Source organism: Heterodontus francisci, chromosome 1 (assembly GCF_036365525.1).
Source record: "Heterodontus francisci isolate sHetFra1 chromosome 1, sHetFra1.hap1, whole genome shotgun sequence".
NCBI classification, from domain to species: Eukaryota; Metazoa; Chordata; class Chondrichthyes; order Heterodontiformes; family Heterodontidae; genus Heterodontus; species Heterodontus francisci.
In genome coordinates, this window is record NC_090371.1 from 271,478,147 (window position 1) to 271,498,504 (window position 20,358).

Genomic DNA, 20,358 nt, shown 5'->3' on the forward strand with positions numbered 1-20,358 from the left:
TTGACGAGAACCTGTCTAGTTTCTTCTGGAAGCCCATTAAGGTTTCTACCAGTGACCCATTGCACATACTCAGCTTCCTTTTAGTCAAGGACTTCCTCCTGCATTTTATATTTTCTCTTGTTTCCTTAGTCTGTAAGTGTGACACCTTATGCTTAAATGCTGTACATGGTCGACAAACTTACTTGGATCCAATTTATCCAAACCTTTTATAACTTCAAGCACATCTATCATATCCTCTGTTTGCAAGAGAGAAAAGACCCAGAGTAGTTAACCTTTCCCAATACAACATTCACTTAAGCTCTGGGATCAACCATGTGGCCATATTCTACCCCCTCAATAACTGAATTACCTTCTCTCTATCCCCTCCAATAACTGAATGTCTGTGCTCAGTATCTGGGCAATGCCACTTGTCTAGCCTTCAAAACATATCATGAAATACATTTGACATGGCCTACCATGAGTGCTGTGAACCATGTAATGGATAAATTTTTGCCACAATGTGAGTCCAGTGGAATTTACTCTCTAGTGAAGGTGACTGAAAAACCCACAGACTTGTACGGAATCTGCCTTCCTGTGATCAAGGCCACGCCTGACTGGATCTGGAACCTGTTCTGTATCTCAAAAAGAACACATTTCAAAATGAGGCGTGATTTGATTAGATAGAATTATGGTTCGTGTTCACAGCCTTGTTCAAGCTATTAAAAAAACACCATTCTTTCATCCATGGGCTTCTGATAGAAGGAGAGATTTGCATTTAAATAGCACGTTTTTTGACCCCAGGAAGGATGTCCCAAATCACCTAACAACAAATGAACGACTGTAACTGTTGGAACCTAGGAAATACAACAGCCAGTTTGTGCTGGTCAGTATAATAGCAATGTAATAATGACCAGATAACCTGTTTTAGTGATGTAGTAATTGAGGGATAAATATTGGCCAGGATACCAGGGAGAACTCCCCTGCTCTTCAGATTGCACTATGGATCTTTTATCTCAACAGAAGCGGGCAGTCACGTCCTCAGTTTAACAGCTCATCCAAAAGGCAACATGTCCAACAGTACTGAACTGACGTGTCAGCCTGGATTTGGTGCTCCAGTCCCTGGAGTGGGGTTAAACCCATAATCTTCTGACTCAGAGGCAAGAGTGGCATCAACTGAGCCATGGCTGACATATGACAGTTGATGGGTTCAATTTAGTTTGAGTTATTTGTTTTCCCTAAGTGAAGAATATGTAATTTTTGGTATTTTGAATGTGTTTTTTATACTTTCCATGCAGCAGGGTGGCTACAAATCATGTGTGTATTGAGCTGAAAGTGACTTTTCCTTCGTATGTGTGCTGCAGGGAGGTGTGTATTCGACTGGATGGCAGAGTTCACCTCACTGTGGTTTATTTTGGGATGGAACAAATGACTGAAGTAAAAACCATACTTGAATATATGTCCAGGTAAGTGCTGTCTATTAGAAACAGTTATAATCCCTTTGGCGCACACCCAATGAGTAACCTACAATATTAACTGTTGAGGATAAACACATGGAGAATGGCTACTTGGGCAAGTTACAGTAGCATCGAATCATAGAATGGCTACAGCACAGAAGGAGGCCATTCGGCCCGTCCTGTCTGTTGCGGCTCTTTGTGAGAGCAATTAAGTTAGTCCCACTCCCCCGGCCTTTCCCCATAGGCCTGCAAATCTGCTCTCTTCAGATAATTGTCCAATTCCCTTTTGAAAGCCATAATTGAATCTGCCTCCACCACACTCTCAGGCAATGCATTCCAGATCCTAACCACATGCTGCGTAAAAGTTTTTCATCATGATGCTTCTTTTGCCAGTCGGTGACCCCTGGTTTATGATCCTTCCGCGTGTGGGACTAGTTTCTCCCTATCTACTGTGTCCAAATCCCTCATGATTTTGAACAACTCTATCAAATCTCCTCACAACCTTCTCTAAGAACAGTCACCAATCTACCCATGTAACCGAAGAATCTCATCTCTGGAACCATTCTCATCTATATTTTCTGCACCCTCTCTAATGCCTTCACATCCTTCCTAAAGTGTGGTGCCCAGAACTGGATGCAGTACTCCAGTTGAGGCCAAACCAATGTTTTATAAAGTTTACCATAACTTCCTTATTTTTGTACTGTATTTGTAAAGCTCAGGTTCCCATATGCCTTATTAACCACTTTCTCAACCTGCCCTGCCACCTTTAACAATTTGTACACATATATCCCAGGTCCCTCTGCTCCTGCAACCCTTTTATTATTGGATCCTTTATTTTATATTGCCTTTCCTCATTCTTCCTACCAAAATGTATCACTTCACACTTCTCTGCATTAAATTTCATCTGCCATCTGCCCGCCCATTCCATCAGCCTGTCTATGTCCTTTTGAAGTCTATCACTATCCTCCTCATGGGTTCACAATATTTCCAAGTTTTGTGTCATCCGCAAATTTTCAAATTGTGCCCTGCAGTAGTCCTAATACCGATCCCTGGGGAACCCCACTATATATTGTCCTTCAATCCGAAGAACAACCATTCACCATTCATCTGTGTTTCCTGTCACTCCGCCAACTATATATCCATTCTGCCACATCCCTTTTATTCCATAGGCTTCAACTTCGCTGACAAGCCTTGTTATGTGACACTTTATCAAAAGCTTTTTGGAAGTTCACGTACACCACATCAACCACATGTACCTCATCAATCCTCTCAGTTATCTCCTCAAAAAACTCAATCAAATTAATTAAATACAATTTACCCTTAACAAATCCATGTCCCCTTTCCTCAATTAATCCATATTTATTCAAATGACTGTTAATTTTGTCTAGGATTATCATTTCTAAAAGCTTTCCAACCATCAAGGTTAAACTGACTAACCCTGTAGTTACCTGGCTTATCCTTGCACCTTTTTTTTGGACAAGGGTGTAACATTTTCACTCCTCCAGTCCTCTGGCACCACCGCTGTATCCAAGGAAAATTGGAAGATTATGGCCAATACTTCTGCAATTTCCACTCTTCCCAGATCCGGTCCTGGTGACTTATCAACTTTAAGTACAGCCAGCCTTTCTAACAGCTTCACCTTATAAATTTTTAGCCCATCCAATGTCTCAACTACCTCCTCTTTCACTGTGGCTTTGGCAGCATCACCATCCTTGGTAAAGATGGATACAAAGTATTCATGTCGTACCTTAACCATTATCTCTGGTCCATGCATACAACTCCTGTTTGGTCTCCAATCGGCCATACTCTCCTTGTACCATCTTTTTACTATTTATATGTCCATGAAAGACCTTTGGATTCCCTTTTGTGTTGGCTGCCAGTCGCATACTTCCTTTGCTGCTTTTATTTCTTTTCTCATTTCCCTTCTGAACTTTTTATATTCAGCCTAGTCTCAGTTGTATTATCAACCTGACACCTGTCATACGCACTCTTTTTCTGCTTCATCTTACTCTGTGTCTCTTTCATCATCCAGGGAGTTCTGGCTTTGTTTGTCCAACCTTCCCCCCTCGTGGGAATGTACCTCGACTGTACCTGAACTATCCCTTCTTTTAAAGGCAGCCCTTTGTTCCATTACAATTTTGCCTGCCAATCTTTGATTCCAATTTATTTGGGCCAGATCTGTTTTCACCCCATTAAAATTGGCCCTCCCCCAATTAATTATTTTTTAATCTGGATTGCCGCTTGGCCTTTTCTTATTCATGGCTTTGTCACCACCAGACTCAACCATTCCAGTGTTCTCCTGGCTGGCCTCCCATCTTTCACCTTCCATAAACTTCAGCTCATTTAAAAAACGTTGTTACCTTTATGCTAACCCACACTAAGTCCTGCTTTCTTATCCTTTTCCTTGCTGAGTTTCAGTGGTTCCAGGTTTCTCATGCCTCATATTTAAAATTCTTATCCTTGTGATTAAGCTGTTCCATAGCCTTTACCACTCCCATCTCTGTAACTTCTTCGAGCCCTACAATCCCCACTCAACTCTCTGTTCTTGAGACTCCAGCCTCTTGCACATCCCCTCTCCCTTCCAGCCTCCAGCCACCCAGATCCCACATTTTGTAACTTCCTCTCCACATGCTTCCAACTCTCTATGTTCTTCCGCGTTGCCATCTCCTCTCCTCCTATAAGACCCGGCTGAAAACTACCTCGGTCTCGAGCTTTTGTTCAGCTCATTCTTTGACTCATGCCCATTTTTCTTCAAGCCTCTGTGAAGCACCTTCGGACACCTTGCCATATTAAAAGCACTGCACAGTGCAAGTTATTTTTGTTTTAAGCACTTCCACTTAAGGTTGCATTCTGAACGTTAAGAGTGTAGGCTGCATGCATCTTATATTTATAGAGTGATACAATAACCAGTGTCTGAGGCATTGTTGATAATGGTTATCTGCCCTCACCAATACACCAATACATTCTTATCCCATCTACAGAATACAATTTTAAAACTTAACATTGGCCAGATAAATGCAAACCCCTCCATGTCTTCTGCAAACACCTGTATACAGTGGCATCAAGGAGTCCTAGCAAAACTGAAGTCAATGGGAATCATGGGGAAAACCCTCCATTGGCTGGAGTCATAACTAGCGCAAAGGAAGATGGTTGTGGATGTTGGAGGTCAATCATCTGAGCTCCAGGACATCACTGCAGGAGTTCCTCAAGGTAGTGTCCTAGGCCCAACCATCTTCAGCTGCTTCATCAATGACTTTCCTTCAATCATAAGGTCAGAAGTCAGATGTTTGCTGATGATTGCACAATGTTCACCATTCGTGACTCCTCAGATACTGAAGCAGTCCATGTAGAAATGCAGCAAGACCTGGACAATATCCAGGCTTGGGCTGATAACTGGCAAGTAACATGCGTGCCACACAAGTGCCAGGCAATGACCATCTCCAACAAGAGAGAATCTAACCATTTCCCCCTGACATTCAATGGCATTACCATTGCTGAATCCCCCACGATCAACATTCTAAGGGCTACCATTAACCAGAAAATGAACTGGAGTAGCCATATAAATACTGTGACTACAAGAGCAGGTCAGAGGCTAGAAATCCTGCGGCAAGTAACTCACCTCCTGACTCCCCAAAGCCTGTCCACCATCTACAAGGCACAAGTCAGGAGTGTGATGGAATACTCTCCACTTGCCTGGATGGTTGCAGCTCCAACAACACTCAAGAATCTCGACACCATCCAGGACAAAGCAGCCCGCTTGATTGACACCCCATCTACAAACATTCACTCCCTCCACCACCGACGCACAGTGGCAGCAGTGTGTACCATCTACAAGATGCACTGCAGCAACACACCAAGGCTCCTTTGACAGCACCTTCGAAACCCGCGACCTCTACCAACTAGAAGGACAAGGGCAGCAAATGCTTGGGAACACCACCACCTGCAAGTTCCCCTCCAAGTCACACTGCATCCTGACTTGGAACTATATCGTCGTTCCTTCACTGTCGCTGGGTCAAAATCCTGGAACTCCCTTCCTAACAGCACTGTGGGTGTACCTAACTCACATGGACTGCAGCGGTTCAAGAAGGCAGCTCACCACCACCTTCTCAAGGGCAATTAGGGATGGGCAATAAATGCTGGCCTGGCCCGCGATGCCCACGTCCCATGAATGAATAAAAATAAATGATAAGTATACTGGATGGTCCTGTGTGAGACTCGCATATAAAAACTGCTTGGCTAAAAAGCATATGAAGTAGAAACCAATATTGAATTTTAAGAAATAGGAATTATGGAGTGTGTATGTATGGAAGATTGCTGCCAAACACTGGCACTATACCAGGTGTCTTTGTACATTACACTGGACTGCCTGTACCCTTATAATGTCAGTAAGGGAAATGGCTTGTTCCATACCATTGCCGGTTTGCCTGCTCCACACATCTTTCTCACTTGCTGCAAGCTCCAAGCCCACAGAATGAATGCATCTTGCCAATGGCTGAGAACTGAGTGGGAGAAGCCCTACTACTGACCTGTAGACCAGTCCCTGAGTGACACCTACCACCTTTCCTTGATCCTTACATCTTAGTTTCACTCAAAAGCAAAGTTTAAAAATAAAGCTGTGAATGCTAATTGGCAATATTGGAAAATTCCAACATCTGGGGAGCAAAGGGAGTTTAAAAAAAAAATTCTTTCATGGGTTGCCCATCCCTAATTGCCCTTGAACTTAGTGGCTTGCTGGGCCATTTCAGAGGGCAATTAAGAGTCAACCACATTGCTGTGGGTCTGGAGTCACATGTAGGCCCGACCAGGTAAGGACGGCAGATTTCCTTCCCTGAAGGACATTAGTGAACTGGATGAGTTTTTATGACAATCGATGATAGTTTCATGACACCATTACTGAGACTAGCTTTCAACTGCAGAGTTTCAATGAGTTGTATTTAAATTCCACCTGCTGACATGGTGGGATGCGAACCTGAGTCCCAGGGCATTAGGCCTGGGCCTCTGGATTACTAGTCCAGTGACATTACCACTATACCACCATCTCCCCTGAGAATTAATTGAATCTGCTTCTGTGTTCTGTGTGTACAGTAAATTAAATTTATCCCAAACCTAACATCACTGCTACCATTTCATATGTCGTTATTCAAATAAACTGTGATTCACAAGTAGCAGTGATACCTTCTCGTTATTTAGGAAAGATAACTGCTGAACTTTATGCAGAAAAAACATAGAAGTTCTGGAGTAAAATTTTCACCTGTCTTCTTTCTAATATAGAGAAGCAAACTACAAGAACTACACCTTCATTCCCTTGGAAGAGGATTTCTCTCGTGGAAAAGGATTGGATGTGGGTGCTCGAGCTTGGAAGGGGAACAACGTCCTGCTGTTTTTCTGCGATGTGGATATATACTTCACAGCAGAGTTTTTAAACACATGCAGATTGAACGCCCAGCCAGGTACCTCCTTAATTTCACAAGGAAGCCAAAAAACCATAGCTCCTTCAAAGAGTCGGCTCAGGCACGATGGGCCGAATGGCCTCCTTCTGGCTGTAAGGTTCTATGGCTACAAAATTTTGTCTGTAGTGTCTATTTTTTTCCACTATGGGTGCCATTTTGGGCGCAAAATGACATCAGCGCCATGCAGGCACATTTCTGGTGCAGGCTGCGTAGCTGCAATCCTGGTGAGGGCATTCCTGCTGGAGATAGAAGCATGCGCTGGAAGTTGGTAAAATAGGCAGATCGTGCCGTTCGTCAGCATGTAACACTGATTTGATGCCAGCAGTGCTATTTTCAACCTCAACGCTCCAGCTAATGCCCTGTCTTAAACACGCACAATAGAACATGCGCTCGTTCAGTAGCAGGAAGGACTCCCAGCAGCACTATTTAAAGGGATCACCTACTGTTTTTGGGTTGGTTGCTGATTGATTGCTATTGGGCATGGCTGAGTTTGTAGATGTGCTGTGAGTTTTCTACTGCTACGTAAAGTTGGCGAAGTGTACAGGGAGTGGTGTTTCACGTGGTGAAGGTCTTGCTTCTCACTTCATGGGTTCTGCTCAGACCAGTTGTTCATGGGTGCTGTAGTTATCATCCCTCTTGGCCTGCAACATGACAGGGAAATTGAGCAGAGGTAATACAGAGGAGGACAAGTTACTTGAAGAGGGAGGAGGAGGAGGAGGCCATATTCACCTAGAGTCTTCAGGCAGCAATTCTTTAGCCTCAACCTCAGCGAGGAGCAGTGTGTGCGACATCTCAGTTTTATGGAGGAGGTGCTGAGGACAGTGCTGTCAGTGGTGTAAGGATGACTGTAGCCATGCACTTCTTTGCATCAGAATCCTTTTGGACTGAAGCAGGCAACACCTCTAACATCTCGCAGTTCGCTGTCCGCTGCCCGCTGCAGTATAAGGGAGGACACTCATGCTGTATATGTCAGGAGAGGGGAGTACATTGCATTCTCTTTTTCTAGAGAGAAACTGGTGGAGCATACTTGTGGCTTCGCCAGAATAGCGTGCTTTCCCATGGTGCAGGGTGCCATTGACTGCACATGTCACTTTGTGAGCAGCTAAATGGAGAGATGTGTCCCAATGGCAAAGGGTTCCACTCCCTGAATGTGCAGTTGGTGTGTGACCAGGCTCAGCACATCATACAGGCGAATGCCTGGTATTCAGGCAGCAGTCATGCTCCTTTTATTCTGTGCCAGTCTGCTGTACCATCAGCATTTAAGCCACCACAAGAAATCAGAGGGTGACTACTAGGCAACAATCCGCTGACCACCTGGCCCATGACTCCAGTATGCAACCCAAGTACACATGAGCAGCATGCATATAATGAGAGCCATGCTGCCACGTGGAATGTCATTGAGCAGACCATTGTGGTACTTAAGCAACATTTTCACTGCCTGGACACCGGCACCATTTGTGACTCCTCAGATATTGAAGCAGTCCGTGCAGAAATGCAGCAAGACTTGGACAATATCCAGGCTTGGGCTGATAAGTGGCAAGTAACATTTGCGCCACACAAGTGCCAGGCAATGACCATCTCCAACAAGAGAGAATCTAACCATCTCCCCTTGACAATCAACGGCATTACCATCGCTGAATCCCCCACTATCAACATCCTAGGGGCTACCATGACCAGAAACTGAACTGGAGTAGCCATATAAATACCGTGGCTACAAGAGCAGGTCAGAGTCTCGGAATCCTGAGACGAGTAACTCACCTCCTGACTCCCCAAAGCCTGTCCACCATCTACAAGGCACAAGTCAGGAGTGTGATGGAATACTTTTCACTTGCCTGGATGGGTGCAGCTCCCACAACACTCAAGAAGCGTGACACCATCCAGGACAAATGATCCCGCTTGATTGGCACTCCATCTACAAACATTCACTCCCTCCACCACCGACGCACAGTGGCAGCAGTGTGTACCATCTATAAGATGCACTGCAGCAATGCACCAAGGCTCCTCAGACAGCACCTTCCGAACCCACGACCTCAACCAACTAGAAAGACAAGGGCAGCAAATGCATTTGAACACCACCACCAGCAAGTTCCCCTCCAAATTACACACCATCCTGACTTGGAACTATATCGCCGTTCCTTCACTGTCGCTGGGTCAAAATTCTGGAACTCCCTTCCTAACAGCACTGTGTGTATACCTACCCCAAATGGACTGCAGCGGTTCAAGAAGGCAGCTCACCACCACCTCCTCAAGGGCAATTAGGGATGGGCAATAAATGCTGGCCTGGCCAGCAACGCCCACATCCCATGAATGAATTTTTTTAAAACTACTTTGGAGGTGCCCCATAGTATTCACCTGAGCATGTGTCATGGTTCTTTGTAGTCTGTTGCATCCTGCACAACCTCCCTATCATGAGGGCAACAGCCCTTGCCACCAGGAATATGATGAGCAACTGAAGAGGAGGAGGGAGGAGGGAGAAGAGCAGAGGCAACCAGCACCATCCCATTCTGTGATTGTCTCATTCAACTGCTGTTAGATAGTGAGTTCCTGGATTTTGACCCAGCAACAATGAAGAAACAGCTATATGTCCAAGTCTGAATGGTGTGATTTGGAGGGAGACATGCAGATAGTGGTGTTTCCATGACAGTGATGCTCTTGTCTTTCTTTGTTGAGTTTGCAGGGAACAGAGGTGCTGTTGAAGTAACCTTGCTGAGTTGCTGCAGTGCATCCGAAAGATAGTATATGATGTACTAGTGAGGGAGGGAATGGATATTGAGTCCATCAGAGAAACTGCTGTGTCCTAGATGGTGTTGAGTATCTTGAGTTGTTGTGCCTGCATTCAATCAGATGAGTGGTGAGACCTCCTGACAGTGTAGGAGGTGAGCTCCTTGTCACAGTGTAGCCTAATTCCACCCTGTTGTGGCCACAATGTTGATCTAGCTTGTCTGTCATAGCAAATTCAAATAACACAAGGACTAAGACTCAAATTATTGAGCAACTTACCATTTCCCCGTAACACAGGAGGCATCTGCACAGTTACAACACTTCCAACACTTCCTGTGAATTTGCCACTCGATGAACAATCAATCGCAAATTCAAAGGGTTCAGACCACTCCCACAAAGATCCTCCTCATTTACTGCTAAAGAAACTGCAGCAGGTCCCTTCTCACCTTCCTTGCTATCATTTACAGTCACCTTGCTTGCAGTCACCTCACAGAAATAAGAAGTGTGATGGTACGTCTGTCATATCCATTTTTTTATTCTTTCACGGCATCCGATGTCACTAACTAGGCTAACATTTATTGTCCATCCCTAATTGCTGTTGAGAAGGTGGTGGTGAGCTGCCTCCTTCAACTACTGCAGTCCATGTGTTGTAGGTACACCACAGTGCTGTTAGGAATACTTTGCATCGGTCTTCACAAAAGAGGGGGACGATGCAGACATTGTAGTTAAGGAGGAGGAATTTGAAGTATTGGATGTGATAAACATAGGGAGAGAGGAAGTATTGAGGGGATTAGCATCCTTGAAAGTGGATAAATCACCAGGGCCAGATGAAATATACCACAGGCTGTTAAAAGAAGCCAGGGAGGAAATAGCAGAAGGTCTGACCATTTTCAAATCCTCACTGGATACATGAGCGGTGCCAGAGGATTGGAGGTCTGCTAATGCAGTATCTTTGTTTAAAAAGGGAGTGAGGGATAGACTGAATAATTACAGGTCAGTCTAACCTCCGTAGTGGGCAAGTGATTGGAATCAATTCTGAGAGGCAGGATAAACTGTCTCTTAGAAAGGCACAGATTAATCAAGGATAGTTAAGGGAAGGTCGTGTCTGACTAACTTGATTGATTTTTTTTTGAGAAAATAGCAAGGAGGATGGATGAGGGTAGTGCAGTGGATGCGGACTACATGGATTTTGGCAAAGCTTTAAACAAGGTCCTACATGGCAGACTTGTCAGAAAAATAAAAGCCCATGGGATCCAGGAGAATGTTGCAAGCTGGATACAAAATTGGCTCAGTGGCAGGAAACAAAGAGTAATTGTCGACAGGTGTTTTTGCGACTGGAAGGCTGCATCCAGTGGGGTTCAGCAGGGCTCAGTACTAGATCCCCTTCTTTTATGTGGTATATATTAACAATTTGGGCATAAATGCAGGGGGAATGATCAAGAAGTTTGCAGATGCCAGGAAAATTGGACATGTGGTTGATAGCGAAGAGGATAGCTGGAGACTGCAGCAAGATATGGATGGACTGGCCAGGTGGGCAGAAAAGTGGCAAATGGAATTTAACGCAGAGAGTGTGAGGTGATGCATTTGGGGAGATCAAACAAGGCAAAGGAATACATAATAAATGGGAGGATACTGAGAGTTGTAGTGGAAGTGAGGACCTTGGAGTGAATGTCCACAGATCCCTGAAGGTAGCAGGATAGGATGATAAGATGGTTAAGAAGGGATATGGAATCCTTTCCTTTATTAGCTGAGGCAAAGAATATATGAGCAGGGAGGTTATACTGGAACTGTATAAATCATTAATTAGGCCACAACGTGAGTACTGTGTGCAGTTCTGGTCACCTCATTACAGAAAGAATATATTTGCACTAGAGAGGGTACAGAGGAGATTTACGAGGATGTTGCCAGGACTGGAAAATTGCAGCTATGACAGTTTGGATAGGCTGGGTTGTTCTCCTTGGAACAGAGGAGGATGAGGGGATATTTGATTGAGATATGCGAAATTGTGAGGGGCCTGGATAGAGTGGATGGGAAGGGCCTATTTACCTGAGGGGCGGCACCGTGGCGCAGTGGTAGGGGCGGCACAGTGGTACAGTGGTAGGGGCGGCACCGTGGCGCAGTGGTAGGGGTGGCACAGTGGTGCAGTGGTTAGCACCGCAGCCTCACAACTCCAGTGACCCAGGTTCGGTTCTGGCTACTGCCTGTGCGGAGTTTGTAAGTTCTCCCTGTGACTGTATGGATTTGAGCTGGGTGTTCTGGTTTCCTCCCACAGCCAAAGACTTGCAGGTTGATAGGTAAATTGGCCATTGGAAATTGCCCCTAGTGTAGGTAGGTGGGGATGTGGTAGGGAATATGGGATTAATGTAGGATTTGTATAAATGGGTGGTTGTTGGTCAACACAGACTCAGTGGGCCAAAGGGTCTGATTCAGTGCTGTATCTCTCTATGACTATGATTAGCAGGGGGGTCAGTGACTAGGGGACATAGATATAAAGTGATTGGTAGAAGGATTAGAGGGAAGATGACTGGTACAGGCAGAAAACCTCAGCTCATTTAAAAGGGGCCTGGATGTGCACTTGAAGTGCTATAACCTGCAGGACTATGGACCAAATGCTGGAACATGGGATTAGGCTTTCTTTTTCTGGCCAGCACAGACACAGACGTTGGGCCTCTTTCTGTGCTTTAAACTTTCTATGGTTCTATGATTTCTCTGATTGATTGACTCCAGTTTTGCTAGGGCTCCTTGATGCCACACTCAGTCAAATACTACATTGATGTCAAGGCCAGTCACTCTCACCTCACCTTCTCAGTTCAGCTCTTTTGTCCATATTTGGACCAAGGCTATCATGAGATCTGGAGCTGAGTGGCCCTGGCGGAACCCAAACTGAGCATCACTGAGCAGGTTATTGCTGAGCAAGTGCCGCTTGATAGCACTGTCGCCGACCCCTTCCATCACTTTACTGATAAACGGGAGAGGACTGATGGGGTGGTAATTGGCCGGGTTGGATTTGTCTTGCTTTTTGTGTACAAGGCATACCTGGGCAATTTTCCACGTTGTTGGGTAGATGCAGTGTTGTAGCTGTACTGGAACAGCTTGGCTAGGGGCAGGCCCAGTTCTGGAGCACAAGTCTTCAGTACTATTGCTGGAATGTTTTCAGGGCCCATAGCCTTTGCAGTATCCAGTGCCTTCAGTCGTTTCTTGATATCACTTGGAGTGAATCGAATTGATTGAAGATTGGCATCTGTGATGCTGGGGACCTCAGGAGGAGGCCGAGATGGATCATCAACTCGGCACTTCTAGCTGAAGATGGTTGTAAAAGCTTCAGCCTTGTCTTTTGCACTGATGTGTTGGGCTCCCCCATCATTGAGGATATGGAGATCTGCGAAGCCTCCTTCTCCTGTTATTTTGTTTAATTGTCCACCACCATTCACGACTGGATGTGGCAGGGCTGCAGGGCTTTGATCTGATCCATTGGTTGTGGGATTGCTTAGCTCTGTATATCACATGCTGCTACCGCTGTTTGGCATGCAAGTAGTCCTGTGTTGTAGCTTCACCAGGTTGACACCTCATTTTTAGGTATGCCTGGTGCTGCTCCTGGCATACCCTCCTTCACTCTTCATTGAACCAGGGTTGATCCCCAAGCTTGATGTTAACGGGCCATGAGGTTAAAGATTGTGATTGAATACAATTCTGCTGATGTTGATGGCTCACAGCGCCTCATAGAGGCCCAGTTTTGCATTGCTAGATCGGTTTGAAATCTATCCCATTTAGAACGGTGGTAGTGCCACACAACACAATGGAGAGTATCCTCAATGTGAAGATGGGACTTCATCTCCACAAGGACTGTGCAGTGGTCACTCTTACCAATACTGTCATGGACCGATGCACCTGCGACAGGTAAATTGGTGAGGACGAGGTCAAGCATGTTTTTCCCTCTTGTTGGTTCTGTCACTACCTGCTGCAGACCAGTCTGGCAGCTATGTCCTTTCGGACTTGGCTAGCTCAGTCAGTAGTGGTGCTACCGAGCCACTCTTGGTGATGGAGTTTGAAGTCCTCCCACCCAGAGTACATTCTGTCATTTCCACCCTCAGTGCTTCTTCCAAGTGCTGTTCAACATGATTCATACTGATTCAACAGTTGAGGGGGGTTGGTAGGTGGTAATCAGCAGGTGGTTTCCTTGCCCATGTCATGAGACTTCTGGGGTCTGGTGTCAATATTGAGTACTCCCAGGGCAACTCCCTCCTGGCTATATACTATTGTGCTGCCACCTCTGGTGGGTATGTCCTGTCCCACTGAATGGTCATGTTGGTGTCAGGGATATTGTAAGGTATGATTCTGTGAGTATGACTATGTCAGGCTGTTACTTGACTAGTCTGTGGGACAGCTCTCCCAATTTTGGCACAAGTAAGGAGGAGTTTGCAAGGTCGACAGGGCTGGGTTTGCTGCTGTTGTTTCTAGTGCCTAGGTTGATGCCGGGTGATCCATCCAGTTTCATTCCTTTTAGACGTTTCTCAATGATTTAGTACAACTGAATGGCTTTCTAGGCCATTTCGAAGGGCATTTAAGCATCAACCACATTGCTGTGGGTCTGGAGTCACCAGGTAAGGATGGCAGGTTTCCTTCCCTAAAGGGCATTCGTGAACCAGATGGTTCATGGTCACCATTACTGAGACAAGATTTTTAATTCCAGATTTATTATTTTAATTTAAAGTCCACTAGCTGCCACAGTGAGATTTGAACCCATGTCCCCAGAGCATTAGCCTGGGCCTCTGAATTGCTGGTCTACTGACATTACCATTACACCACCGCCATTACTACATCAAAAGAGCTTGCACAGTGGATTTGAGTGCTAGATGGAAAAGAAGACGACATCACTCGGTCACTGAGTTCTGCTCAGTGTACCCACACACCTAAATGTCAGCCATAGTGAAATGGATAATCTGAATGCTATACCGTATTTTTTTTTCATACTTCTGAAATGTTAATATATAACCAACAGGCCACTGATGAAACCTTTGTGATCCTACCACCAGTGCTAAATCAACAAATATGTCCCTTCAATTACAAGTCCAGTTTTCTCCATTTTTGTATGTACATGTACCTTGCTTAATTTTGGTTGGGTGAACACATTATCGTCTGATGGATTCCATCCACTTTGTATATTTCATTGAAATTGAATCTGCTGACACATCCCACGGCACTCAGAATCCTTGCTGGTTAGAACAGCAGACACCATTGAGATTAAAAAAATATGAATAAAATCAGTTGAAAACTTTACTGCTTCAGTACTCAGGGCTGGTTTCCAGATCATCTTTGAAACGGCAGGCAAAATATTGAAATGTAAATGTTTGATTCCAAAAAAATGGGCCAATAGATAGGTCACCAAGCGTTGTCTAAAGGAAGTCAGACTGCTTTCGTTTACCATGTTGATTAATCATGGAACCCAGGCCCCTGAGCTTATTGACAGGTCTGGTTTGTGGCTAACTTTAGTCATTTCCTGGCTTCATCTACACACCCAGATGTCAGGAAATTCCAGAAAAGTAAGGTTACCAACTTTGTAGGGCCTTCATTCTTTGTATGAGGGCATCCTTCACACACTGGAAGAATTTGTCCAAGCTTGATTGATTCTGGGAGTTCACTTTTTATTGTTGTTATTGTGACTCTATTTGACTGCTGCCCATGTGATTTCATTCCCCTCCCCGCCCCCCACCAAAGGCCTAGGACTGCAACTCATTTTGACTTCCATTAACTTAAAATAACTTAATTAAAGCTCCTTAAGCACAAAACCTTAACAGCCAAGCAAGGCTTGAAAGCTAATAGGGAATGAAGAATGATAATCATACAAGGTAAAGAATCTCACTTTCTTCATCCGTCGTAGGATTCATGCAAAAGGGCATCAGAGTAGATGGAGGGACAGGCTAGCTGGGACATACCGTCAGCTGGCAAAAAACCTTGTCCTAGGTGATGGCCTAATTTAAAAAGCATCTGGCAAGCATGTGTGAGAGGGTAAACACATGAGGGATTCTCCACATTGTTACCTTGCAGAACGCTGACTGAAAAGACTCGGAAGTAGGGATGGAGCAAGTAGAATGGCCTTTAACCAGATCTGTGGGGTATTTGGCAGCTAAATGATAATGAGTAAGCATACAAAGCAATATCCTTTACACTACACAGTGAATTCATTTGGCAAATTACCTAAGGCCGCCTTCCCAAATGATACAAATTACTTTCCGGACATCCTAAGTTAGGTGAACATAAAAACAAAGCAAATTGGCATGTTGACACTTATTATCCTTATCTAATTGACAGGGAAGTGGATTGAAAAAAAAAGATACAACAATCTCATTAGCCAAATTAGCCTTGGTGAGAAACCCTGGGCCGGATTTTGTTCTCATGCCCGAAGGCAGGTTTCATGGATGGGGTGGGGGGTGGGGGGGCCAGAGAATTGGGGCGGAATTGTCCACCGTGGAACCTGACGCCAGGAATTGTGGTTCCAATTCTCCTAGAGGCGGGATAGGCTGACGATGACCTTCCTGCCCAGAGGCCAAATAAGGGTCTCTTCCTGCCACTGCTGGGATCTTACCAGTGGTAGGCGGGGTTGGGGGGGGGTGCCTCCGCTGCATGGGACGGCGCTTTGGAAAACGAGACACCCTCCCTTTGGGCAATTTGTAGCCCACGGAAGGACACCCCCCCCTCCGGGAACGACTGTGCCCCCTGGAACCCCCTTCCCCCGGCCGAGTTCCCCAGCTCCCCCCCCCCCCCTCACCGGGGCCTTCCATCTACCTCCAGGGTTCCAGCGCTGAGCTGAGGTCTGAGGCCTCTGCAGTACCGGTAGTGGCCACCATTCCCAGTGACGCTGCTGAGATTGCTGAGCTGCCAGCCATATGATTGGCTGGCAGCTCTTGGGGGCAGAATCCCTGTCCCAATTAAGTCCTTAAATCTTGACAGCAAAAGACTGGAGAATTTCTCCGGGGGTCTGAAAAAATACAGAGGCGGGGTTCCCCCTGCCTTTTTGGCCCAATGCCAGGAGCCTTGCCTCCTGCATGAAATCCAGCCCCCTGGGTGAATTACTGCATCATCCTGCCAAGAACACACTCAGAGCCCATATTCCTCTTTTTATTCCATCTCTTACCTCCCCTGCTCTCCTTTCTGTACCCTCATCTCATTTTTTTTTTACCTTACCTTGCCATATTAGTGTAAACCAGGGGTCCCCAAACTTTTTTTACCATTGGCCATTAACAAACATGTACTCACCCTCCCAGGCCTGATGCGTTCTCTGAAACCCTCAGTGTGATTTATGCGCTTGCTTCTCACTGACTAAGCGGCCAATGCCTGGGGTCATATTGGAGACAGCAATGCACACTCCAGCGTGCAGATGATTGTCAGATAGTCTTGACCTGAACTTTGATTTGGCAATCCTCACCCGTGAAAATGTCTTTTCACAAATGTACGTGCTGTCGAACATCATAATGAAGCCCCGCGCAATTTTTTTCAGACATGAAAAATTGTCACTTGGGAGGTGCTTGTAGAATGCAATCAAATCACCTTCGTTGTACTTGTCCTTCAAAGCATTGTTTGTCTGGGGATCAATGAGTTCCATTTGTAGAGATTCTGGCACTGAATCAACACTGACAGCAAATGGATTTTCAAAAAGCCGTATGTCAGCATCATGTCAGTGGAAACCTTGGAATCTCTCGGAAAACTGCTCTTGTAGCAATGCAGCCTTTTGCACTGCCATGCCCCTTGGAAATTCTGTTGCCAGAGTTTGGCTCTGTTTGAGAGTTGCACAAGCTGGAAAATGATTGAGTTTGCCTTCAGCTAACTGCTTACTAAGCAGCTGCAGCTTCATCTCGAACCCTTTCACATTGCTATATAAATCACAGATTAGCTTCCCTTTGCCCTGCAATTTAATGTTGAGATCATTTATGTGCTGAGTTAGATCGGTTAGAAAAGCGAGCTTCCATAGCCACTGCCTATCAAAACATTCTTTCACAGGTCTGCCTTTTTCAGTCATGATGTGTCGATTTCGGTGCGCAACTCCAAAAATCTTTTGAGCACTCTGCTGCGACTGAGTCACTGAATGTCACTGTGGTAGAGCACATTGCTGTACTGTGCATCAATGTCTTCCAAATAACTTTGGAATTGAGGGCACGAGAATGGATGAAATTTACCGTTGACACTACAACTTTCATAACCTCATCGAAGTCTAGTGCCTTTCCACAAAGCGACTGTTGATGGATAATGCAGTGTAATCCGATTGGTTTTGCTGTGCCCATTGATTCTACCTGGCCGTTAATTCTACCTATCAACCCGGCATTTTTCCCCGTTATGTTCCTTGCCCCGTCGGTGGTAACACACATCAGATTTTCCCACTTTAAATCCAGACGCTCAAGTGTTTTGCAGACATTCGTAAAAATGTCTGCCCCTGTAGTAGTGTCTTTCATACTATACAGCCCTGCCAGTTCCTCAGTAATGTTGAACGATTCGTCAATACCACGAATGAATACAAGCAATTGAGCTGTGTCAACAGTGTCATTACTCTCAAAGCAATAGAAAAAACATCAAAATTTTGGGCGTAGCCTTGTAATTGTGTCAGCCGGTCGTCACCTCAGTCCTCTCCTCTTCTAGTAACTGTGCTAGCTGACAGACTCACTGCTTCGAAGAGGTCTCGCTTTTCTGGGCAGATTTCCTCGACTACTTGTAGCATGCACTGCTTGATTAACTCTCCTTCTGTAAAAGGCTTGCGCCCGCTGCTATTAGCTGAGACACTCGGTAGCTGATTCTAACAGAGGCAACGTTTTCCTCAAATTTCTTTTTGAAGAGGTTTTGCTGGCCTGCGAGGGATTTTTTCAACTGCTCAATTTTTTCCTTCCTGCGTTCGCTCATATATTCAGAGAACCTGTCCTGCTGTTTTGTCTCGTAATGCCTTCTCATGTTATATCCCTTGGAAACCACAATGGTTTCTTGGCAGATCAAGCAAATAATTTTATCTATCTGAGGGACACAAAAATATTCTTCTGACCACTTTTCATTAAATTTGCGACATTCTGCATCAATCTTTCATTTCTTTGACATGGTGACTTAATGATGTGGAACCTGAAAAGGACGACAACAAAAATATTGAAGTCTGATGTAGAGTGGGAACCGTTGCATTGCATTCTGTTTAATAGGCTATTTGCTACTTGCCTTTGATTGGCTGGCCTTAACAGTTGGGCACTTTACAGCTGAACCAATGAGAGTAGAGAGACATCAGTGCGTCATGGGCTTGTGTTTTTTCTGCTGTGCATGGTCAGATTTATACCCATTTCCATAGGCTGTACCTTAATGCTTATTAAATTGATCTGTGCGGTTGATTTTTTTTTTAAAGTGATACCTGACGACGCACCGACCCGCTGACATCATCAGAGCATGTCCGCACCAGGTCCATCTTCGCGCATGTGCGATAAAGCATCATTGGATATCCAGCCCCCCAACTCGACTGGAGGAAGTGGCTGAATGGAAGACTTTGAGGCTGTAGCTCTCCCCCTCGCTCCAGGCTTCGACGCTTCCTCCCCTCAACCGCTCGCTCTAGACCTCGCTGCTCCCCTCCACTCCCCTGGCCGATTGTTCGTTGTTTCGCTCTCCGGCTGATCGCTCTAGGCCGTGCCGCTTCCCACCTCTCGGCCACTCGCTCCTACGTCACCCCGTCACCCCTTGCAGCCCACCTTGCTTCTTCGGGCGGCGCCTGGTGACTGAGCAAGTGGCCGAGAGGGGGGGATGAAGCACGGCCTAGAGCTAGTGACTGGGGGGGCGTCGGGGAGCGACCGACCGACTGGAGAGTGGGGTGGCTCGAGCAGGGATCAATTAGCCAGAGGAGTGGGAGGGAGCTACGAGGTCTGGAGCGAGCGGGGTGGGGGGGGGGGGGGGGGGGGGGTGCATTTGTCGGGGGGTGGAGGCCGGTCAGAAAAATTAATTGGGACACACTTGGCCCGTGAGTCATACTTTGGGGGCCCCTGGTTTAAACCCTTTATCACAGAACGACTTACTCTTTCAGTGAGGATGTTGGTCCCAGCCCTGTTTGGGTGAAGCCTGTCCATCCTGTACAAGCCATTCTCGTCCCAGGACTCCTCTGGTGTCCCAGGAATCTGAACCCTTTCCCTTGTACATCATCTCTCCAGCCACACATTTACCCTCCTCTGCCTGTTCTATTCCCTCTCCCACCTCCTTTTGCACCCACTCCATTATATCCTATCGGTTGGGACCTGGGAGGCACCCTGCCATTTGGGAGTCTGGGCACAGCTATAAAAGTGCAACAAGGTGACCCTCTTTCCATCAAAGAAGCTGCAGCACCCTTTGGCCCATTGCTACAAGTTTAACATTTTCTTTCTGTCTTGCAGGAAAGAAGGTTTTCTACCCTGTCCTCTTCAGTCAGTATAATCCTGCCATTATTTATGGTCATCACGACACTGTTCCACCCATTGAACAGCAGCTGGTAGGTGTTGTATTTCAGCGTACAGTACGTGACTATGGAACTCAGTAGGAAAATGGCCTTTTTGGAGAACCCATTAACACAGCCCACAACATGCCTGACTTCCAAACATATGGCCGCGAGATTGACTTCCGGGGCTGCTGCTCACATAAGCCCAGCCATATACTGTTAGTACTTTCTCATCGTATGCTGCTTTACTGTGGTGTGGGAATGTGTGGGTTCTTCATTTTTCCATCACAATTCCATTCTCAATCAATGGCCAAGAGGTACAGCCATAGTGCAGCAA

At 45.8% G+C, this 20,358-nt stretch overlaps 1 protein-coding gene across 4 annotated transcripts in view; it reads left to right on the forward strand.

The window, feature by feature from the left end:
* Nucleotides 1–20,358, forward strand: part of LOC137376426 (chondroitin sulfate N-acetylgalactosaminyltransferase 1-like) — a 159,241-nt gene that overhangs the window by 128,548 nt on the left and 10,335 nt on the right. For all 4 annotated transcript variants that reach the window (XM_068044984.1, XM_068044975.1, XM_068045002.1 and 1 more), the window contains 3 exons: nt 1,341–1,442; nt 6,705–6,883; nt 19,981–20,075. In XM_068044984.1, coding sequence (XP_067901085.1) covers nt 1,341–1,442; nt 6,705–6,883; nt 19,981–20,075 — 376 coding nt within the window. The remainder of the gene's footprint in view (nt 1–1,340; nt 1,443–6,704; nt 6,884–19,980; nt 20,076–20,358) is intronic.